General features: G+C 40.1%; 1 protein-coding gene across 1 annotated transcript in view; it reads right to left on the bottom strand.

Moving 5' to 3' along the window:
- The window catches only part of CMYA5 (cardiomyopathy associated 5), a 106,406-nt gene that overhangs the window by 38,586 nt on the left and 43,276 nt on the right, over positions 1-24,544 (bottom strand). The window contains exons 2-7 of the mRNA XM_036308186.1: positions 14,221-24,295; positions 13,387-13,482; positions 11,810-12,043; positions 9,895-9,917; positions 5,210-5,328; positions 545-694 (exon numbers count right to left, since the gene is read on the bottom strand). Coding sequence (XP_036164079.1) covers positions 545-694; positions 5,210-5,328; positions 9,895-9,917; positions 11,810-12,043; positions 13,387-13,482; positions 14,221-24,295 — 10,697 coding nt within the window. The remainder of the gene's footprint in view (positions 1-544; positions 695-5,209; positions 5,329-9,894; positions 9,918-11,809; positions 12,044-13,386; positions 13,483-14,220; positions 24,296-24,544) is intronic.

The raw sequence follows: 24,544 nt of genomic DNA, 5'->3' as shown, positions 1-24,544 counted from the left end.
TAGGCCCATGCCTTCGTAAGTGTGCACTCTGAATTACCTTTGTAGTGTGTTTATAGATTTTATCCAAAGTAGAGCTGAAAAAATGCCAACCATGGCAGCCAATGGTGCATTTGCTTTAAAATTATTGTGGAAGTCACTGTCCTATACGGCTCCTTTCTCCTCCACAAAGTGGCACACATTACACTTGTCTTTTGACCTCATACTGATTGAAACTTTGTTCTCTTTGAAACTCTTGCATGTCACCTCCCTTCTGAAAATGAGGGTCACTTAACTGCTCCTGCTATCCTGAGGCTCAAAGTCAAATGTGAATCTCAGTGACAATATTCATGTTGGCCACTAGGATATTTATGCATTTTTGTTTTCCCTTACCCTGATTTCCAAATTTGCTTATATTTCATTTCATTATGCTGCTGTTGGTTTGTTGTTATTTTTATAAGTAGCTATGAATGCTTTATGGAAAGAGCCATAATATGTATATGTTTAAATACATCAATTAAGATGCAGAAATGTACACATGCACCTGTATCTGTATTAGCAATCCTACCATTTACTTCTTGGTCATCCTGTGGCTCCTCCATGCAGTACACCTGGAATGAGTCGATGACATCTTCCTTGTTTATGCTCCAATAAACCGCAATTGTTGTGCTTGTGGCGGAATTTGGTTCCTGAGGTTCTAACCTAGGAGGCTGTGGAACTGGATGGAATATAAGCAACATTTATTGTAATTAATGCTGATTTTATGGATTGATTTTTCTTTCTTTTTTCAAATGTCACTTACAAAAAATTCTAACAATACAGAAATACATGAAGTAACACTGGGAGCTCTCCCTTTTTCCCCAACACACCACTAATCCCAAACCCTAACATTCCACTGCTGCAGTTCAGTGGGTATCCCTCCAAAACGTTTTCTTTGAATTTGTATATGTGTATATATAAGACACATAGAAATAAATAAAAATGGATCCTCAAATGGATCACTTGAGAATATTCTTCTATAGTTTTATATTTAGAGAAATTAACTTATTCAGGTTAGACTCGAGGATATAGCAAATGACTTGTTTTTTCTTTGAAGCAAAAACCTGAGTATGCTTTGCTAGATAACCAATGCCGTATCCTGCTACATCAATATAGAGTCTATATTCACAATAGACAAATGAAACCACTTTTAACTATAGGTGCTGTATCATCAAAGCTGAAAAAGACTTGCATGAATAAAATAACAAAATACATTTTCTGAAATTACTATCCTATTTTCTCTTTCCAGCATGACTATAGCTACAAGTTAAAAAGAAATTTAAACAAAATGTTAAAATTACATAGGGGGAAAAGTACCCTATTAACTGATAAAAGTATAAGGTTTAACTATCTATTAATACTCTATTGTTTTAAATTGTAAAGTCAACAATATTCTCAAGTATTTTACTATAGATTTGAAAGTTTATAATTTTGTATATTGAACATCAACAGTATATACAACACCATAAATCAAGCACCTATGCAATTCTCCTCCAACATTTTTGAGAGACAAAAGCATGGAACATATTTTACAAATTAAAAGAAAAGGTTATTCCCATCAATTGAGAAGATGTCATGCTTTTAAATTTATTTTGTGGTTATTTTTTCCAGTCAACAATTTCCTAAGAGATAAGCTTACTAAAATAGTGTGAGTCAAATTTTATGAGATTATTTTATTAAGCGTAATGAAATGAAAAGGTTAGTTCAACAAGGAGTTAAAAATGAGGAAAAACAAATGGGTCTACAGAATGAAACAAAAAGAAAATGAAACTAAATGAAAAGAAAACAAGGTTAGTTCAACAGAGTTAAAAATGAAGACAAACAAATGGACCTACAGAATGGCACAAAAAGAGACGACTGAAAAGATTCAATAAAGAGATACATTGCTGAAGAAATACACAGGTATGAGAAATAAGAAGCGGGGTAAGAGAGTGGCCACGTTCATGGGCTTTGGAGCAGAGAGTCTGGCCTAAGGTAAATGCCAGACCCCCATCTTATTAGGGGTGTTATTTTAGCCTCAGTCTTCTCATATTTAAATAGGAAAACAACAATAATGATAATAATGCCATTTCTTCTCAGGGTTGTTGTACGAAGCAACATAATATATATTAAGTGCTTAGCAAAGTGCCTGACACATAAACAGTGCTAACATTCAGAAGGCAAATGGCTTTGGCAGGAGCACAGAGACTGGAGTGAGAAGGCAAGAAGCCCCTTATGATGGGGGTGCACTAGGTCTCCACCACCCGTAAATCCGAGAGGGACTCAGAAGTCAGGGATGCTGGGCAGGCTTTGCCTGTCAGGGCACCTCCCCGAGGACTGACAATGGTTCAGAGATCCTTATGCTATCTTTGACTTCACTGCTTGTCTTCCCAGCAGGAAATCAGTGTCACATTCTAAAGGAGTCCATCGGGGAAATGTAATGCAGTAAATTTTCATGCTGCCCAGGTTTACTGAAGAGCCAAGCAGAATGCTTCAACTATTGTCAATCATCTCTGAAACAGTGTTGAACTCCTTGAGGCGTGAACAATGAAAATGCTCCTGTGTTTTTATTGCTGTTTTTAATGAATTATATATTGAGCAGCAATATCTGCTTTTTTAAAATGGTAACACACACACACACACCACCACCAAATTTTAAGAAAGACGCAGTTGTAGGGAATTAAGCAAAACATGTAGGTTAGAAATAATTTTGTACTTAATGTTCTCCTTCTCCCAAAATCATTAAAGTAGAATTTTTTTTCAAAAACAGGAAATACTCTTACTTTTCAAAATACTCTAAAATTAAAAAGGAAATAGGAATATTTCATAGATGTAATTAAATAATAATTATTGGATTTAAAATTCCTGTGATAGACAAGCATCAGAGACCTGGATTTTTATATGTCAGCTACTCTGTTTACACTGCTGTAGCAACGAACTTGAATAGGATTAAAGAGAAAATGAGATTTTAAGGCTTCTTTGCCAGAGGAATCACCCCCATGGATTCCCTCAGCCTGAGGAAGTGTCCTGTAAAGAGCTATAACACTAAGGGAGCTAAGCAGTAGATCAACTTGGGACTTCAGAATCTGTGCCCAGATCCAGATTCCCACTCAAGCCAGCTTTCACAATAGTCCCCAGGAGTGCAGCATTATTCAGAGTAGCGAAAAGGAACCCAAGTGTACATCCATGAGTGAATGGGTAAGCAAAATGCAGTATAAACCTAGAATGGAATATTATTCAGCCCTTAAAAGGAAGGAAATTCTGACACATGCTACAATGTGTATAAACCTTGAAGATATGCTAAGTGAGATAAGCTAGTCACAAAAAAAAGTACTATATGATTCTGCTTATATGAGGTACCTAGAGTAGTTAAATTCATAAAAACAGGAAGTAGAATGGTGGTTGCTGGGCTGGGGGTGGGGAGTTATTTAACAGGTAGAGAATGTCAGTTCTGCAAGATGAAAGAATTCCAGAGATGGATAGTGGTGATGGTTGTACAACAATGTGAGTGTACTTAATACCACTGAACTATATACTTCAAAAGGGTTGAAATGCTAAGTTTTACATTATGCGTATTTTACCACAATTAAATTAAAAAAGGCCCCAGGAGCCACAGTCAAGGAAGCCTTGGTTGTCACTAACCTATGGTTACCTCTCCTTTCAGAGCAATGCACTCTGCCTCTTAGGTGTAGAGCAGTGGTTCAAGAGCAACTCAGAACTGAACTCCTCCACTACACGTCCCCAAGTAGCTGTGTGTCTAGGGCAATATGAGAGACACTTTTCTGCTCCCTGTATTTCCTCACCTGTCAAATGGGAATAACAATAAAACCCACCTCCTAGGGTTGTGAGATAAAGCCCACCTCCTAGGGTTGTGAGATTAGATGATCAGAATGCTTAACAGCCTCCCCAGCGCCAGGCATCATGTAAGAGTGGAATAAACGTTAGTGAAAAATCCACATCCTTTCCTCATTATATCTGTTTAGGGAGTGATCTGATTAACTTTTCAGGTACCAGCTGAGGACTCTAGATCCGAGAGGTGTCATTGGTCACAAAATGAACAAAAACTATTTAGCAACAAGTCAACACCTTGGGCTCCCATTCTGTGAAGTACAACCCGCAGCACCTATCTCTCAGAGATCGATTTCCCCAAAACAGCTTGGAATTACTGGGACTGCCACAGGCACTATTTCAGAATGATAATTTAACCCTGTGGCTTCTAAAATATATGGAATGTCCTCTCATTCCCCATCGGGTACTCAAAAAAGAATCTCTTAAAAGCAAAAGATCTACTCTGTTAATCAGAATTTCTTAATTTGCAATCACTGCTTTATTTAAATGCCTCTTAAAGACATTCTAAGAAAACATCCTTTTGTTTTGAGACTTTTCTGGAGAAAATTCATAAATGCCTGCACTTTTCATTTTACATAGGGTTGGTAGGATTTTTGGTCTTTTTAAAGACACAGTAGCCTTTTACCAGTTACTAAACAAACACTCTTCCTACAGGAATGAAAGTTACTTGCCAATTGAAAAACAGCAGCTGTCTTTAAGGTGGTTTTGAAAGAGGATAGCATCTCTAAAGGAGGACATCTGAGTACATTGTACAGTAAGTGAAACTTGGTAACTTGACTGAAACACGGCAGCTTTGAGAAATTTAAATTGTCTTGTTTGTTAAAATAGCACATTAAAAAATATTTTGAAGAGCCGGCAAGATGCTTCTGACAGCTGAGTGGGAGGCTCCTGGCTCAGAGCATGATGCTGAGCTGTTAGTTCTTCTAAGCTAATCTGTTTAGTTTTTAAAAAAGGAAAAAGAACTCAATTGAAGAGGGGAAAACCACTCATAAGGAAAAATCTGTTCAATACACATGAAAATACTTGGTTTATTTTTCCTTCTCTAGCTAGCTGCTGATGTGAAGCAAATAATCTCTAGAAGAGAAGGAGAGAAATCCTACTGGACAAAAGAAAATAACAGGAGACCTTCGATTTCATTGCTACCTCCTCCCACCTCCTCGATAGCCCAGAGCAGTCATTAGGCTTCAAATGGAAATGCAGTTTATCACCGGAATGGTGTGCTGGTCTCAGGCTTTATTTCAGAATCTGGCTTTAAAAGTTTACAAAGAAGATTTTCCTGTTGCCAGTTATATTTCCTTATATTCAAAAGCAAACAAGGAAATACCGCCAAATCTCATCAAGCTCTTGAAGATATTAAAATGCCTACCAGCCACTTGTTTTAACATCTGGTCACTTCTCGCGGAGCTGTCATCATAATGCTCAAAAAGTGAAAACGCAGCAGGCATTTTCTCTAATGAAGCAGTACTCTCCATGGCAGAAAGCAACCTATTTGGGGGAAATATAAGTCAAAAAATTATTAGCATACAGAACGAAAGGTAAAGCAATTGTTCAAAATGAACTTGGGTAGTGGTAGTGGTAGTTTTCGTGAGGCACTGTATCCAAAAAGGATTTAAACTGTTTCAAACTCTAGAAATACATTTATTCTTAAGATTTTTGGTGTAACTGCTAATATTAGAAATTCCATTCCTATATCCTCAAATCTGAATAGATTCCATTAAATTATACAATTTTTCATTTTGCATCTATAAAATTAGTTCTAAAAATCACTATATTTTAATGATAATTTTTATTTATTTCCTAATAATATAAAGGTTCAGAGCCCATCTGGAAATTCACACACTGTATGATGTCTTTGCTGTTCTCAAACCTCATTATTATTTAGTCTTTCAAAAAATATGTTCACCTACTATGTGCCAGGTACTATTCTGGGTAGTGGGGATACAGCACTGAAAGAGGATAAAGTCTATCCAGACTAAACAAAGCACAGAATATAAATGAATAGCTTTTATAAATTCAAGACCCTCTAAGGCAGTGGTTCTCAACCTTCTGGCCCTTTAAATACAGTTCCTCATGTTGTGACCCAACCATAAAATTATTTTCGTTGCTACTTCATAACTGTAATGTTGCTACTGTTATGAATCGCAATGTAAATATCTGATATGCAGGATGGTCTTAGGCGGCCCCTGTGAAAGGGTCATTCGACCGCCAAAGGGGTCGCGACCCACAGTTGAGAACTGCTACAGGAGAGATGCCAACAAATACTAACTTTTAGCATTTGTATCTAGGTGAAATCTGGGCTTTAAAAAAAATCTTGATTCTGCAGAGGGGAAAAGAGATTGCAAAACATTTATCTTTAGCTTGAGGAGCCTCAACTTTGGTTAGGAGCTGTCCTCTGTGTGCCCCCCCTCAGAAGACTGGAATAATCTTCCAGCAATTAAACAGCTTTGAGGAACTCCACTGGCTTCCACATCATGGACTTTTTCACTTGGGTAGCACAGAGCCTCGGCCCTTGCACTTGCTGTAGGAACTTTCTTCTCCCACATGCTTGTATGGTTCCTTTCTCACTTAATTTAGATCTCTGTTCCAATGTTAGCTCCTCAGAGAGGCCAGCCCTGAGTACACTAAACACCGTGGTGCCTATGCCCTCGACCCCTTACTCTGCTGTGTTTTACTTCCTCAAACTTGTCATGACCTATTAGTTTCTGTCTACTTCACCAGAATATATAACCTACATGCACAAAAGGACTTTGTCTTGTTCCCTACTGCAGTGTTATGGGTAACCTGACATACAATAGGCATTTAATAATATACTTTGAATATATAAGAGGGTAAGAGGGTTTTATTTGGGTGAGAATATCAGGATCTCAGGTCTTAGAAATTTTTTATCAATGTGAGAGGAAAAGATTATAAAATATAACTGAAATATTTAAAGAGTGACTACTGTGTTTACAAGTGTTAGGAATAATAAAATTCACTATCATTTGATTTAGGGGAGATGGTTCCCATAGGGGCTTCAAAGAGGAGGTGATATTTGGACCAAGGGTAAGGAGGTTGCAGACAGAATAGCTTGGATCAAAAAGGCATGAAGTTGGGAGAGTATGGCACATTCGAGTCAAAGGTGATCCTGGGCTATTCTGAGAATTAGAAAATGGAGACAGAGTTGAATAGAAAAGCGATTTGTAGTTTGACTGTGAAGAGCCTTTCGGATCCACCAAGAGTTTCCATTGTCTCTTTGAAGGCAGGGAGAGCCGCAGAAGTGTTCGCAAAAGGGAAGTTTAGAAGCATGGCCTGGCAGAGACTGAGGAAGAACCAGAGCAAGCAGACTAGGGAGGTAGTGCGGTCGGTTGAGAGGACTCCATGGTGCTCCAGGCCAGGGAAACATCACAAGCTTAATTTAAGGCCTTGGGGATGCACAGGGAGAAATTATTGAATTAACAGACAATGGTGACTAGTACATATACTAAGGCCACTCAACACATGCCACTGACTAAATGGAGAACTTTTTGTAGCACAAAAACCCTGGTTGTAGACACCTGTCCAGTTTAACATCACTCTATGAAAGGACAAGTGAACATCTTCTCATGAGCAGTGACTCTCTTTCACATTATTATAACACAAAAGAGCAGAACAGAGAAAATGAATGCATCCTCTCAATAGGACAGCATTTTCTAAGCAAAATGTGTTTTTCATAATATGCAAATTTTGAATCTAAATTTTGAATCTAAATAAGCATTCCTTAATTTAAGTACTTTCAGTGTTGAGAAAAGTTATTTAGTCTATGCGCACTGCCTTTAGAGATATAACATGAAGGGAGAAAAAGCAGCAAGGTAAAAAACACCAACTAGGTAATTAGCACCTCATGGAAAGCAATATTGGAAACACTGCGACCTTGAAGTAGAGGCTGTCTTGAGGACATGAAGGCTTCTTAGGGACACAATCAGGCTGATCACGTGTGCCCCCACACACGTGCATGTTTAACAGGGTTTTCTTTGGTTATATTTCTTTACCAAATCCCAATTTTTGCTTTTTCCTTTACAGAAAAATAATGGTTATCCCAAGTGGAACCTCCTTTAGGTGGCATGCAGCTTTTGCAAAGGTTAATTCACTACCCATTGGACAATGAAATCAAGATTAATTAAAATAACACACAGATGAGCAAGTTCAAGCACAAGACCAAAGAAATAGAATTTAGAATTAAATGGATGTCAATCCAGATTAGCAAGTTAATATCCTAATGTTTATAAAATTAAAAATGTACTATAGTATTTTTTAAAGTAAAAGCATTTGCAAATTTTCATTCACCAAACTTTCCTTCCCATCAATGCCTGCCATGAGTGGATGAAATATAAATAAGCAAATATGTATTGACACTGTCCAGTGTACAAGGAATGGCACCGTAAATCCATATACTTTTTGGATAAAAATAAGTATCAATAGTATGTAGGAGAAATGTGTACACTTTTTAAAAACAAAGGAAACTGGTAAAAAGCCTGGGTATCATTTTCTAGACCTGCCTGGGGCAGAAATGGTAAACAGGCAGACGCCTGGGCCTATCCTGGACGCTCATGCAGCGGATCTGGGGTGGGGCTCTGGGAGCTCTGGTTTAGCAAACTGCACAGCTGGTTCAGGTACAGCCAGTTGGGGGAAAATCACTGAGCCAGAGGACAGACTGTTATAACCCAGAGGTTCTCAACCCCACTGAGCATTACATCACCCAGGAAGCTTTAAAAATGCCTAGGCTATACCTCAGACCAATTAAACCAGAACCTCAGGAGGTAAGATTCGGGCATCGGCATTTTTATTTTAATATATTTTTATTGTTTTCAGAGAGGAAGGGAGAGGGAGAGAGAGGTAGAAACATCAATGATGAGAGAGAATCGTTGATTGGCTGCCTCCTGCATGCCCCCTACTGGGGATCGAGCCCCTGAGCATGTGCCCTTGACCGGAATCAAACCCAGGACCCTTCAGTCCACAGGCTGATGCTCTATTTACTGAGCCAAACCGGACAGGGACAGGCATCAGCATTTTAAAGCTCTCTGGGTTATTCTATTGGTAACAGAGCCACAGAAATAAAACCCTTACTGATTAATACTAATATTATTATACAAATTATTTTTTAAAATGTATTGACAATATTCTGTTCAAAGGTAAACAAGTTCACCTGTACTATTTGTATTATCTAAAAAAAATCAAGTTTCTAATCCAAACCCATTTTTCCATATTTTAATATATCACAAATATAAATTTCTGATTTTACTTTATGATAGTTCACAACCTGGTATTGAAGTAAACTGAAGATAATATTTACAAGATTAGAAATTTACACTAAAGGGGTAAAAAAGATAAAAGCATTAGGCTCAAGCAGGAGACACCTCAGGTCTTGCTGTGGAACAAAGGGAAAATGTGTCAGATCAGTATCAGCATGTCACTATTAGAAGCTCCAGAAGATAAACACAGATCTGATGTTTTTAGAGACAGCATTTCCTAATTTCATGTTAATGCTTTGACTTTTAAAAGAATAAAGAATTTCCCTTAGACTGAGTGCTAAAAACAACAGCAAAAACAAAAATCAAAAGAGGAAGATTCATTTAGGTTAGCTGAGCATGAAGAGAAGATAAATGCATGCCTATCTTTTGAAGACAACATGAGAGAAGTTCCATTAAAATTACATTAAGTCGTAAAATTATTCAAGGCAGATATGAATGATTCTTTCAAGCACTCATATTTAACTAATAAGTCTAAGGATCTACAAAATGTTCTGTGTGCAATGACAGGAAAGATGGTCGAGATTAGGTTAGAAAGGCAAACTACATCTCAAGTTAAAAACCCATACGATGATAATTGTTATTTAACTAAAGCACATGCAATTTTCTTTCTACTCTGTCATTTAGCTTTTAAAAGCACTGCATCTAAAAGTGAAAATGCAATAGCTTACTAAAAGTACGTATTTTTTAATTGGCAGCTTGTTTTCTATAAAGCATCAAAACGTTAAAAATAAAGCATAGTCATGCTTTCCTTGGGTGCCACTACATTGTGCCATGTTTTATATACCTTTCATTGATTTCCTCAAATGACTTGGGAGGGAATGAGAGGAAGGGAGAGGGAGGGAGGGAGGGAGGGAGAGAGGGAGGAAGGGATGGAGGGAGAGAGGGAGGGAGGGAGGGAGGGAGGAAGGAGGAAGAGAGAGAGAGAGAGAGAGAGAGAGAGAGAGAGAGAGAGAGAGAGAGATTAACAACAACAACAAAAACCAACCTAGAGAATTAAGGCTATGCATGTTCTAAAATCATCACTCCTCACCTTCCCCTTGGGTGGCTTCAGCTGGGGCAGCAAGGAAATTAGTGCTGAGAAGGGATGGGGAGGGTGGAGAGCAGGGCAGGGATGGAGGGGGCTTCAGTTCTCAGTTCTGATCTAACTCTCCATGATCAGCAAGACCAGCAATTAGTTGCTTAGGCTTTGCTTCTCTCTTCATTAACAAATGGCTTTCAGAATAGAATTCCCTGAAGTAATAAAAATAACTTAAATTTGTTCAATGTGGGATATATACAAAAAATGTAATCAGTAGTTATCTCTAGGTGATACCGTCTCTGTGCTTTTCTATCTTTTCCAAATTTCCTAAAATAGATATATGTCTCTTTAATAAGCAGAAAAAAAACAATGCTTTCTTATTTACAATTTGTTCTTCTAGACAGAAAAGAAAATATTCTTATTAAACAAAAGTACAGTTCTTAGGGAACACAAAGTACTTTATTAATATTGTACTTCGCAAGAGGTGCCTAATTTTAAAATATTAAAGCTTTGCCTTAATTAAACAGAAAGCACCTGAATGGTTTTCATTGCGTTTGAGGATGCCATGTCCACCTCACTTAAATTTGCCCTGGCTGGAGGTATCCCAGCAGCAAATGAAAAGTCTAACATTGACCCACTTTGCCTTGCTCTATCTCCAAACCTTACTGGAGCGGGCCCGGTGGACCAGAGAGCTTTGAAAGGTAGGCTCCCCACTCACCATTTGATGGTGCTTTCCTTTGGTTGATAATTAGGTTGGGGACTTCCCTCAAGGAAAATATCTCCATTACTCCTAGTTAATCCTGGCTCCATGAAGAGCCGGTATTCTACTGGATGTTCTAGGGCAGTGGTCGGCAAACTGCGGCTCGCGAGCCACATGCGGTTCTTTGGCCCCTTGAGTGTGGCTCTTCCACAAAATACCGACTTCTGCGCATGGGCCACGAAGTTTCAATTGCACTGTACGTGCACGCCCACATGTGGTATTTTGTGGAAGAGCCACACTCAAGGGGCCAAAGAGCCGCATGTGGCTCGAGAGCCGCAGTTTGCCGACCGCTGTTCTAGGGGAATTAGGAGAGCAAAGAGTTGCCTCTGTGGTGCAATTTGGGAATCGTGGTCCGCAAGGTACTTGTTTAAATTAAGGAATCTGGTCCATAGGAGTACCCTTATAACAACATCCCTGTGTTACCTGAGAGAGGTATCACACTGTATCATCCCTTTGCATTCTAAAAGTGAACCAAATGCTACTCTCAGCCACTTGGCGAGGTTCAGAGGGAATGGTCCCTATGAGAGGTCACTTCAGATGATGGAGTGGGAGTGGAGAGGACAGGCCCAGGGGCCAGCATGACGATGCCAGGCCCCCAAAGGGAGCATGGCATGAATAAGATTCACAGGCTGCTTTTCTTCCTCCCTCTTAGAAGGTGATCAACCCATTGTGACGGAACAGATGAGGCTGTGCCCTGCCTTCCATGTATCCAGCAGCTGGATAGGGGTGCTAAGGATTTGCTGGGCCTTTTCCATAGGCATCCGGCATGCCCCAATAATTTTTATAATGTCGAAACTATATAAAAAAAAAACCACACAGGTATATAAATGATCTTAGGGAATATTGAAAATTACAATTTTAAAAGTAGACTTGGGCCAGAGTGGGTGTGAGGTGTTTGGGCCTGTTTTGATCAGTGCTTACAGTCAGGAAAACAGTCTCGTCGAGCTCCTCTGCTTCTCTCACAATGGTCTCCAGGGTGTCCTTGGCAGCATCCATGCTCTGCAGAAAGTGGACCATCTGGTCATGCAGGAACTCCATCTTCTTTTTCTTCACTTCCTCAAAGCTCTGGGCCTTCTCATCATACTGTGCTAAAACCTTCTTCATCATCTCCTCATTCTGTTCTTCTAACTTTTTCTCATTTTTACTACAATTTTCCTAAAACAAACAAAACAAAATTCTGAATGAAATGAGAAGTGCACATCTTTTTTTTTTTTTTTTTTTTTTAGCAAAACACCAACCTTTTAAAGAGTTGACCTCAGGCATTCTGGTCAGGGAATCACAGATTATGTGCACAGTCTAAATTTCCAACCCATCAACCCCCCTTTGACAGAGTTAGCTCTGCAACAGAATTCACTGTAAGAGCATCCTCAAGAAGGATTTAGTTAATGAAAACACACAGAAAGATATGTGCATGGAAGTCTTCCCCATCGGCATTCCCACATGGTAAAACTTGAAAAGGGCATCACAATGAATGAAGATTCATGGCCTTCAGGGAGTGGTGAGGGTTTTGTGCCACTTTCACCACTAAAATCACAGTGTGGGGAAGGGGCAGCCAGGACGTTGGCTATGATGCTACCTTCACATATGCTCTCCAGGAAGCGGGTGCTTCCTCCACAGTGGGAGAAACTTGGTTGCCTATCTGAGCAAACCCAGATGCCAGGCTGCCCTCATGAGATGGCTGGTGATAAGGTGATCATATAATTTACTGTTTACACGGGACACTTTGGTAGGGGTGGGGACAAAAAATAATGAGCTGTTATTAATTGAGCTATCACTGGAGTGAAGCAGACTTTTCACAAGCAAACTAGGACACAGAGTTGCTCTAGTAATAGGAAAACTGTGCACCAGCCTTCTGCAGGGGCCCCTTGCCACTCCTGATTGACGAATATACTTGGGCCACCTTTGTATATGGATGGAGCGTTGCTACGCCTGCCCTTCACTTCAGAGGGAGCTGGGGCCAGCAGCTGGGAGGGCGTAAACTCATCAAAGACAATGGTACCATGAGAAATACTCATTTATGAGGGCATGGGACATTGGGCAATGACTTAGAGCATTTGTGCAGAGCTAGCCTAAGGAAAGGCAGGATGGTGGAGCAAATAAGAACTTGCACCTAAATTCAAACCTTGTCTCTTAACATATGACCTTGGGTAATATACTTAACACTAAGTTTCAGTTTTTTATCCATAATAGGGGAACAATAATAACATCTATTTCACATGGTTATTATGAGGATTAAATTGGCTAAGCATGTAAAGCATTTGCCTTATTGCAGTAAGTGCCCAATAAATGTGTATGTGTTTTTGAGGGCTAATCATTTACCTTAGACAGAAAGTAGTAGTCTCACTGATTACACACAGATGGAAAACTTAATGGAAAAAAATCAACAACGGCAAACAACACATGCACACAAACCCAACTCAGATTCTTTTAGAACAGAATAATGAACTTGTGATGCCATGAACAAACCAGGTAAAAGTTAAAGGGATATAGGAACTTACCTCAATGGTGTTAAAAAAGGATTCTATCTCACTAACAAAGGCTTCAATCCTTAAGGACTTTTCTTGTAAATTTTCTAGAAATTCTGCTAATTGAACCTGAAGAAAAGAATTAAGATATCCTTAGTATATGACATTTGATTTATTTTTGTTTGTTTTTTCTTTTTTGTCTCTTTTATTTTTATTTTTTTTTGTTTACTTTGGGTGTATGTGGTGTTTGCCCTTCAGGGCAAACCAGCCGGCCCCCACCCATGTACCAGGCCTCTATCCTATATAGTAAAAGGGTAATATGCAAACTAACCCTAACAGCAGAAAGACTGGGAATGACTGGTCACTATGACACACACTGACCACCAGGGGCAGACGCTCAATGCAGGAACTGCCCCTGGTGGTCAGTGTGCTCCCACAGGGGGAGCTCTGCTAGCCACAAGCCAGGCTGATGGCTGCCAGTACAGTGGTTGTTGGTGGGAGCCTCTCCTGCCTCCTCAGCAGCACTAAGGATGTCTGACTGCAGCTTAGGCCTGCTCCCTGCTGGCAAGTGGACATCCCTCGAGGGCTCCTGGGCTGCCAGAGGGATGTCTGACTTCCAGCTTGGGCCCGATCCCCCAGGGAGTGGGCCTAAGCCAGCAGGTGGACATCCTCTGAGGGGTCCCAGACTGCAAGAGGGCATAGGCCGGGCTGAGGGACCCCCCCCCCCCCCAGTGCACAAATTTTTGTGCACAGGGCCTCTAGTTAATAAATAATAACACAAGAATAAACTTTCACACACAACTGTAAAACTACTTTCCCCACTCCTGTAAGTATTATTATGTTCTTAATGCTTTAAAATCTATTTACCTTTACAGCACTTATAGCTGTATCAAGCGTTGAAACCTCATGGTCTTTGTGGGTACCAAATATCTTGTCAACAGCAGAAATTGGGCTTTTGCAAGTATAGCAATACGTGTCAATCTGGGACTTTTTCACTTCTTTTTGCTCCTTCTCAGTTACTAACTCTGATGATAATTGGTCTTCTGTCCTCTCTCTGCCCAACTCATTCTGTTCAGAAGACATACTTTGTTCCACCTCACTCACAAATTCATTCTCACTGATGTGTTCAAAGGATTCCTTTCCCTGAGATAACACATCTTCAGGCGTGGATTCTGAATAGAGTTCTTCTGACAAAGTGTCTTGAGTAACTACTTCATAACTCAGAGATTCAGCAAACTCATATTCATCCTGGACAGGGCTACTGCGGAGCCTATCTTCACTTGGCTCAGGTAGGACCATTATTTGAGGTTCTACTTGCAGCGTTTCTTGAACACAAGTTGCACCAGATGTAAATTCTTCCTCTGGGAAGGACACTTGTACTGGGACATTCAGATTGACCTCTGGATTTGCATTTGCTGCTTCATTACCCTGAGTGCTTGTTTCATCTCTGCTCTCCAGAACATGAGGGGTATCTTCAAATGGAATTGCATAGCTTATCTTCTGGGTAACCACTTTGACTTCCTCAGTGATGGGAGCTTTCCTCTGTGTATCTACATTGTCAAGGGTCTCCACATGGCCTACTGGTTCTCCCTCCCTGTAAGAAGCTTTCTGTTCCTCTTCTAGACTCCTTTCCCCCCAAATAGTTCTAAACCTCGCCCCAATTTCCCTTTCTGCTGCTATTAGTTGGTATGAATCATCCTTACCAACTGATTTTCCTTCCAGACCTTGGTCTTGGTCCTTTTCCATTACAGATGTGTCATGAAGAATGTCATCTTTGAGTATATACTTCTCAAAATATATTCCTGTTCCATCATCAGTGTCAGAATTTTTGCTTGGAAATGATGCCTCAGAATTCACACTGCCACCTTCAGAAGCTGTCTCTCCTTCCTTCTTTTTCTCTCCAACTGCTTCTTCATACAGATCCTTGTATAAAAATGCAAGTGCAGGTGGTTCCTCCAGAAGTTCAGGATTAATGGCTTTAGCCGTGGTAGGAAATATTGGGGTTCGTGACAAAACTCCTTCCTCTGTATCAAATAAGGGCATCCCAGGTGACTTGGAGTCCACATCTCTATTTGTGCTCTTTGAAGCATCTTTGTCAGCTGATTTTTGGATAACCACAGACTTTTGGGTCTCTGAGTGAGATAATTTGCTGTAGTCCTTTTCCAGTCCATAAAAACTTTTATCTAACTTCACCAAGTCATACTCATGTTCTAGGGCACTTTCCTCTGAACTTTCTGGGAAAGAGACAGCTTCTTCTGTAACTTCCTTTGAGAGTTTCACCTCAACATTTAATTTCTCTGGAGCTTTCTGTATTTCTGTGTCTGGGGAGATGTTATAATCAATCAACGTATATTTTTCAAAATAATCCTCTTCACCGGGAGCTGTGGGCTGATTAAAGGCTAAATCACCAGTTTCTGAATCTGTGGCTATTTCCTCTTTTGTTTCATGAGTTTCCTTTTGTTTATTTTCTTTCAAAGATGTAACTTTTTTATCAGAATCTAACTTACTCTTTAATGTTTTATGGCAAGCAACTGCCTCACTATCACCAGGAAAGGGCAGAGTTTTAAGTGAGGCCTTCTCTTCCAAATATTCTAACTTATCTTGCAATTGTTCATTTTCTTCCTGATCAACCGAAGATATAAATGCAGGAGCATGGATATTCAATATCTCACAGCCTTCAGAAATGATACTGAAGGCACTCTTTTGATCTTCTGAAAGTCCAGCTGGCTTACTAGTCGTTGTATATTCTTCTTCAGGCTCCCTGGATATTTTATTGGCATTGGTTGTTGATGCATTTCTTATAAATTCAGCATAGTTGCTGCTTGCTGGAGAGTGTGGTTCATTTACATGGGCAGCTCCTACAGCCTCCAAGTGGTGCTTTGAAACAAGTACAGATTGTTTAGACATTTCAGATGTTTGTACTATAGATGTTTGAATAGTATGGACTGTATGCCTATCTGGAGTCAATTCTTGTTTCTTCTCTGTACTAATTTCTTGATTCTTTATGGTACTAATTTCTGGAGAAGCCTCTGAAACAAGTGTTTGTGGTTTCAGAGATGACAACAAATACGGCGGTGTTTCTAAGCTCTTTGATTCTTTAGAGGGAGATCCTTGTTTTATATGATCTTTTGTACTATCTACTGAACCACCTTTTGACAGCTCTGACACTGTGACCTGTCCCTTTTTTTCATTTTGACTTGCTACATCCCTGCTTGATTTCTCCAATACCAGATTTTCTTCCTTAGGAAAGGAGTGGCCATCTAGTTCATCACGATAAGGAAGATCCACTGGAGGGAAAGTCTTGGTTTTCTCCACCAACACTTTACTTTCTTCTAATAGAGATGGCTGGGTTCCTACTACTTTTGTTTCCCTAATTTCTGGGTGAGTCTCTGAGATCATGGTTTCTGATTTTTCAATAGTTAATGTAGTTTTAACTAATGAAAATGGTTGAGTTTCACCCAAAGAACGACTTAAAGAGTCATCTGATTTTTCAGGCATAGTCCTGGCTATATTCACAGAATAAGGCTGAATATCCTGCTGTTTCTTTCCTTCTGAAAATGCTTGTAGCTGCTTTTCTTTTCCTTTTCCTTTCTCCTCCTCAATAATTTTGTGTCTTTCTTTGTAGTCTTCATTTTGACAGACTTGCTGCAGTGCAGCAGCAGCTTTTGATTCTTCCAATTTAATATGGGGAGATCCATGTGTAATTGGTGTCTCTTCTATTTCATTATTACATCTTAACTCTAATAGGGTCACAGTTTCTTGTTTTTCTGCCAACACCTTCTTTTCTGCCAAGGAATATGATCTGATTTCCAAGTTATCTTTCTCCTCAGTTGGGCTAACAGACCTGAGTTTTACTTCCTCTTCAGAAATTTTCAGGGAAGTAGGTTTTGGCATTTCTTTCGTTAGTCTGTCCCCACCAAGATTAATTAAACTGCCTTTAGAGTTTTCTGGCAAAATTATTAACTCTGGCTTCTCTGATTCCCTCACGATATTTTCACTTGTGAAGTTAGATGAAACTGATTTTGGCTGTTGTGTCACCTTATCTACTGCATCAGATGAAAAGAGTGAATTTTCTTTTTGATCACTTCTTGGCTCTTCCTTAAGAATAGAAATATTCCATTTAGATGGAGAAGAGATTTCTGGCTTCTGGGATCTTTTATTATCAGAGACATTTTTGGCTTCTTCCATAATAGATTTCTCACCCACTGGAGAATAAGATTGAATTCCAAAATGTTCCTCACTATCAACAGAAGTAACTACTGAGTTTAGGTCCATTTCTTTCTTAGGTCCACGATCTTCACTGGACACCTCAAAGTTGGATTTTGGCTGCTGTAAAACTTCTACATTTGATGAAAGAGTAGGCTTTTCTTTAAAGTCTTGACCTTCCTCAGATTTAACTAAAGTACCTCTGGACTCTTCAGCAGTTATGAGTTCTGCCTCTGGTAGCAGCTGATCAGCTGGTTTCTCAGTTGCATTCAAGTCAGTGGGAGCTGTTCCTTTAGGCTCTATCACAGTCGCTGCTTTTTCTATAGATGGACTTGGTTGAGTTTCTAAATCTTCTTTTTCAGCAACTTTATTATCTGGAGTGCTTGATCTAAAAAACAAATTGGACATCCATGACGTGAAAGATGAAATTCCTTTCTTTTTCTTTTCTTCAGAATGGCCTGGTTTAACTGCCTTTGGCTGCTCAGGCAGCTTTTGTGTCACCTCAGGTGATTCTGGGGGCTGAGGTTCTTTATTTTCTAGGATTGAGGTTTTTATTTGTGTGGATATTTTCATTCCAGGTGTTGGTATCCCTCTCTCATTAGCATCATCTACAACTTTTGACTGATCCATTTTTGATTCTTCCAATTGCTTCTCTCCAGGTAAAGGAGATACACTCCTGAGTGCTTCTTTTTTATTGCTCACCACAGGTTCTGCATCTTCTGCCAGGAAAGGAGCTGCTTTGGCACGAGAGGGAATTGTTTCTGACTTGACCTGTTCCATGGATGGACCAGACACTGGTTTCTGGAGGATTCTTTCAGAAGGCAGTTTGACTTCTTCCTGGCTGTCTTCGCAAGGTCTGGAAAACTCTGTGTTTGCTTTTTCCAACACTGAACTTTCACTCCTCATGAAAGAAAAGACCTGCTTCCCCTCTGTTTCGTTTCTCTCCACATTTCCAGCTGGAAAGAAAGATTTTGTTTTGGGGACCAGCTTTATTTCTTCAGAAGATGTTTTAGTTGATAAGATCTCTACGTTACCACTGGGGATATCATGAGTAGTTACTGGTTCTTGTAATGATAAGTGAGGTTCTTCAGCAGAATGTGGCAGAATCTGCTTTCCAGTTTCATATGCACGGTCTTTACTCGACAAAGCAGCGTTGGGCTGCCCCGTCTCCAGATCAGTGCTGCCAGAGGAACCCAGTTGCACAGATCCCAGTACTCTTTCTTCACGATGACTTGCCAGATCTCTTTCTGGCTTTTCCAGAATCAAGTTTTCGTCCTCTGGAGAAATAAGGGCCTCTCTCATTTGTGTTTCTTTAACATCTGCACACTCGGTTGTCAAAAATGATTTTGATTCTTCCAAAGGCAAATTCTCTTTCATAACTGCAAGCTGTTTAATACCCAAATCTTGTTTAGCCACAAAAGATGTGCTTACATCAGGTACTTTAACAGCTTGATCTGACTGAAGTGTGTTTTCAGGCTTCTCTTGTTCCATAAGGCGGTCAGAAGAAACCATCTTTGATGGTTTCATTATACTCTGGGGTACAGGGAATGAATGTGTTTGGTCTGTTTCTTCTTTTAGTGTAGTTACAGCATCTCCTGTCACTTGTGCCTTCAGATTTCCTGTTGGCAGTAATGAGCTTATTTCTTGTTTTTCCCCCTTTTTAAAGTCAGCTGAATGGCTCAACTCTTTTGATAACCCTTCTAAAGTGAAAGTGTATGGCTGAAGTTCTTCAGGGTTGTCTCCTTCAACCAAAGAGGTAAATGCTTCTTTTGACCCTAAGCTGACTACGTTAGGAGAGACAGACTTAATTTCTTGGTTTGGAGGTTCCTCCTTAAGGTATGATGAAACCTCTGAAATTTCAGGCACTGTGGTTGACACATGAAGTTCCCTGTCTTCTTCTTCTCCTCTGCTCCTAAGCTCAGCAAGGCCCTTTCCTAAGACAGAACCCCCTGTTCCAGTCATGGGCGATTTTATTTGTTTTGAGTCCATAGATCCACTTTGCCTACCTAAACCACCAGCATTTGGTAATTCTGATATTTGGCGTGGCTTGTCTTTCTTCACAGGTTCCAAAGAGAGCTCTGCCAGAGCGAGACCCTGTTTTTCTGACAGAAAATCTCCCTGAGCTGTAGAAGATGTGTCCATTGCCTGTTTGCTCTTATCATCACTGACGGTTGGTAATGTTGGAGCTAAATCTTCTGACACTGAAGTTTCCAACTTGGGAGAAGAACTTGCCATTTTCTCAGTTTTGCCTTTTGGAACTTCATGTTTGGGTGCAGGTGACACATTTTGTGAGAAAGGAAGTTCAGCTTCTTTTTTCTTTATCTCACTACCTAGGTTGACTGAAAGCCCTGACACCTCTGAGGCACACACAGAATTCTTTTTCTGTGGTAAGGCCAAATGTTCAGAGTCAAGGACTGTAGAAAATGAAAGACCTTGTTTGTTTTCCACTCTTGCATCCTTAGATACATCTGCATGCTGAGAAGACAGTGTTTTGGTTATTGGCAACCCAGGTTTAATTTCTTCAGTTTCTACCTTTGACAAAATAGAATGCTCTGATATAGAGGATATGCTTGGAGGTGAATCCAGTTTAATTTCCTTCTCTGCTTCTGACCAAGTTGGATGTTTGGATGCAACAGTTTCAATATGAGGAGAGCTAGCTTTAATTGCTATCTTTCCTTCATCTTTAAGGAGTAATTGCTCATCCATAGATGTTACCAATGGTGGCAAACCACTTTCTAATTCACGCTTTCCTACAGTTAAGACTGAATGTTCTATAGGGGTAGAAAGAGGTAACTCTGTTGGGATTTCTTCTTTTGCTAATTTGGTTAAGTTTGAATCATGCTTAGCTAGAGAGGTTGTGGTTATTGAAGAACTGGGTTCAATTTCTTTCTTTCTTTCTTCTGAAAATTCTGGTGCAGATGGTCCATGTTCAACTTCCTTTTCCACTCCTGGTGAAGCTGAACGCAGCACTCTAGGTACACCAATTATTTTGGAATCGTGTTTCACTTCCGTTTTCACTGCTGATAACCTCTCAGGCCCAGATAAAGGTGGTTCTTTTAGAGGTGAATATGGTTTTATTACTTCAGGCTCATTCTCTGACAATATTCTCTGTTCTAGTTCAGATGTCACAGTTGGAGCTAAATTGAATTTGACATCCTTCTTTGGCTCATCTACCAAGTCAGACAGAGTGGAAAATTTCATTCCAGACCCTGGAACATTTGGAGGCTGAGGTTCCATTTCTTGATCCTGTGATACATGTGCTGCAGCTTCTTGAGAATCAGGCAAAATTTCTTCCTTACTTTTAACTTTAAACAAAGCCATCTGTTCATTTGCAGCTTTTGGAGTGAGCAATGCTTTGGTTTCTTGTTCTTTCTTAAGTGCATGGATTGAATCAGGTGAAACTGAATACTGAGATGAAGGTGAAACCGGTTTGGTTTCTTCCTTTACTATGGGTGATTCTGCAGGTACAGAAACAGGTGTTGCAGCTACTGATGAACTAGTCTTAATTTCTTCCTTCTCTAATTCACTGGTTAAACGTGGTGGAATCAAATCTTCAGACTCAGGTTCTGAAAATGCTTGAGTTACCTTTTTCTGTAATGAAATAAGATATTCAGACACAGATACTGACAATGTTTGAGCATCTGCTTTCTCTGCTTTATTTGGCAGACTCAACTCTCCAGATGCAGACATCGGAGGGGAAGGTTCAGCTTGTTGCTTCTGTGATGAACTGAGATGCTCAGGTACTGGTGTAGCAGCTGTTGATTCAATTTCTTCCTCGTCTGCTTCTGAAAAGCAGGAATATCCTGAAGCAGATACCGCAGTTAACAGTGAATCAGGCTCAATTTCATTTTTCTTTGTTTCTGGGATTCTATATGGTGGGACTGAAACTTGTGATGCTGAGTCTGGAGAAAAAAGTTCAGCTTCTTCAGTGTCTTCATCGGACAAAATGGTGTGTTCTGATGGTGATGTTAAACATATTGGAGATTCACACTCCAATTCTCTTCTCTCTGTTTCCTGAGTTGCATAGGGTGGGAATGAGAACTCTGACACAAATGCAGAGTCTGGAGAAAACAGTTCAACATCTTCTTGCTCTTCTTCTGAATAATTCACGGGTGAAGAGACACCTTTTAGATTTAAAGGGGATCTGTGGACAATTTCTTCCTCCTGTGACTCAGGTGTTGCATGTGGTGGTACTGAAATTTCAGAAGCAGCAGTGGAAGAGGGTGTGTACCGATCCATTCCTACTGTCTCCTCCTCTGATGGAATCACGTGTTCAGATGGGGTGGCTGAAAGTGGTGGGGCTTGGTATTCAAAAGGCATTTCAGTTGTGGATGGGGGGAGAGAGTGTTCAGCCACAGAGGCCACATCTGGGGAATACAGCCCAGTGTCTTCCTTCTCTTCTTCTGACAAAGTTATGTGCTCAGAAACACCTTTTGATTTTAAGAGAGATGCATCATCAATTATTTTCTTTGGAATTTCCTGTGTTACATTTGGTGGAACTATATATTGGGAATTCAATGTTGAATCTGGTGTGAAACATTCACTTCCTAGTTCCTCTTCCGATAGGACCACTTGTTCAGAAGGAGTGGCTGAAAGTGGTGGGGCTTGGTACTCAGAAGTCACCTCAGCTGTGGATGGGGGGAGAGAGTGTCCAGCCACAGAGGCCACATCTGGGGAATACAAGCCAGTGTCTTCCTTCTCTTCTTCTGACAAAATCATGTGCTCAGAAGCACCTTTTGACTTTAATGGGGACTTATGGTCAATGTTCTTCAGTGACTCTTTTGTTGCCTGTGATGGAATTGAATATTCAGAAGCAGATGTGGAAGCTGGTGTGTAATGCCCACTTTCCGCGGCCTCTTCCTCAGACACTGTTGAAAACAGTGGAGATTGGCATTCATAAGTCTTCTCAGTTATAGATGGTGAGAGAGAGTGTTCAGATGCAGAGGCTGAATAAGGCTCAAATTCCTCATTCTCCTCCTCTGACAAAACTGCATGTTCAGATGTAGCTTCTACAGTGGATTGAGAAACTGGCTCAACTTCTTGCTTCTCTAGTTCATGGTTCATATCCTGTGGGACTGAGTGCTCTGATACGAAAGCAGAATCAGTGGAAACAGACTCATTTTCTTCTATTTCTTCCTCAGACAAAGCAACATGTTCAGGTGTTGATGTGGTCAGTGATGGTAGAATGGGCTCCTCTTCTTTCTGCTCCACTTCAGGGGCCAAATGGGGTGGGAAGGGCTTCTCAGAAACAGATGGACTTTCTGGGTAATCAAGTTCTATGATCTCTTCCTCCACTAAATGAGAATCTTCAGGTTCAGGGGTAGCAGCTATTGGTACAGAAGTCTCTATTTCTTCTTTCTCTGACACTAAGTGTTCAGAAAGAGAAATGGGTGGCTCAGGCACATTTTCTTCCTTCTCTCCTTTGACATCGAGCTGAGGAGAGGTCAGTTGTTCAGAGACTGGTTCTGCCCTTTCTAGTGAAGTCAGATCTAATTCTTCTCTCTCTGAGCCAATGTCTTCCTGGATAGATGCTGCCAGACCTGGTGAACCTGTTTCCAGAGAATCCTTCTCTGCCTCCGGTGAAACGGAATGGTCAGTAGAATATACGTCTTCCTTCTTTACCTCATCCATGAAAGGTGGTGAGACTAAAGATTCAGGCTCTGAAGGTACAATTTCTTGTGAATCAGGCTCGAATTCTTCCTTTGCTGTTTCCAGGAATGCAGTTGCAGATGTATCAGGCATAAGAGAGGAAGGCTCCATTTCATGGGGTTTTGCTTCAACACCTGGCTGTTGTGGCACTGACTGGGGAGGGCTGCGCTGTGTTTCCTTTGCTGTGTCATTACTTCTGTAAGAGGAAACTGTGTGCTTGGCGGCAGAAGCAGCCTTCAGGGAAGAATCCGGGTAAATTTTCTTTTGGTCTTCTCGACTGAATAAGGAGGTATGGGACTTTGATCCTTTGGAGAGAGCACCTCTCCACGGTGAAGTAAGCTCTTTTCCTTTATCATCTTCTACGCTTTGGCCTACTAATTTGCCTGTTTTAGAAACTATATTAGAATCACGATTGCCCATATCTGGCTCTAGACTAAGGGATGCATCTTTCCCCTTCCTATAATGTATTTCTTTAATTACATAACCCTTTGGCAATGTCCCATAAAATTGTAGAGGAATTAATTCTTCTTTAACTGAATTAAACATTTTAATTTTATATTGTACTGTTCCTATATAGACTGGCCGTAACACTAAGGGCTTGTGTTCTTTGTATATTGCCCCAGTAATAGGAGGTGTATTTGAGGTGGTCTTCTTTTTTCTCATTTTATCATAACTGCCACTAGATAACTTCTCATTCTGGGTATTTAGTACCTGGCTTTCTGAAATTAAAGGACTATCTTTTTTGTTTGCTGGAACATCTTGGGTTTCAAAAGAATTTCTTTTTTTGTTGCCTTTCCGACGCAACGATGGTGAGCCATGCTTTGATTTAGATGTTCTTTTCCGGGCCTTTTTAACTTCATCCACAATAAAGGAAACATTCCCTGCAGTAGAATTTATAGTTGACCCTTCCAGACTACATACACCAGACGTCTGACTTTCTTCCGAAGCCCAAGGAGTGGAAGACCTACTTGAATTTGTTTCCCAGGTTATTCCACTATCTTCCCGTTGAACTGTCACCATGGAAAAGGAGGGGTCAGATATAATACACTTCTCCTTGGTCTTGCCCTCTTCATCCTGGTCTGATAATCTACAGTAAAAAATAATAATATTAATAATCACATATATTATAATAAAAACATTATATTAATTACTTATAATAAGTAAATATCATACATTTACCAGCTAAAGTATTAATGTGAAATTAAAATATAGAGATAAACTTACCACCCATATCAAAAATAGAGAAGTATATAAAATAAAGTTTAAAAATTGTCAAATAGGCGAGTGCGCTTGCATGGAGCTGTGGCCCCGCCACTCCCACCGGGGGCTCCTAGCT

The sequence above is a fragment of the Myotis myotis genome, unplaced genomic scaffold, assembly GCF_014108235.1.
Source record: "Myotis myotis isolate mMyoMyo1 unplaced genomic scaffold, mMyoMyo1.p scaffold_m19_p_5, whole genome shotgun sequence".
NCBI classification, from domain to species: domain Eukaryota; kingdom Metazoa; phylum Chordata; class Mammalia; order Chiroptera; family Vespertilionidae; genus Myotis; species Myotis myotis.
This window is presented reverse-complemented; position numbering and strand designations above follow the sequence as displayed.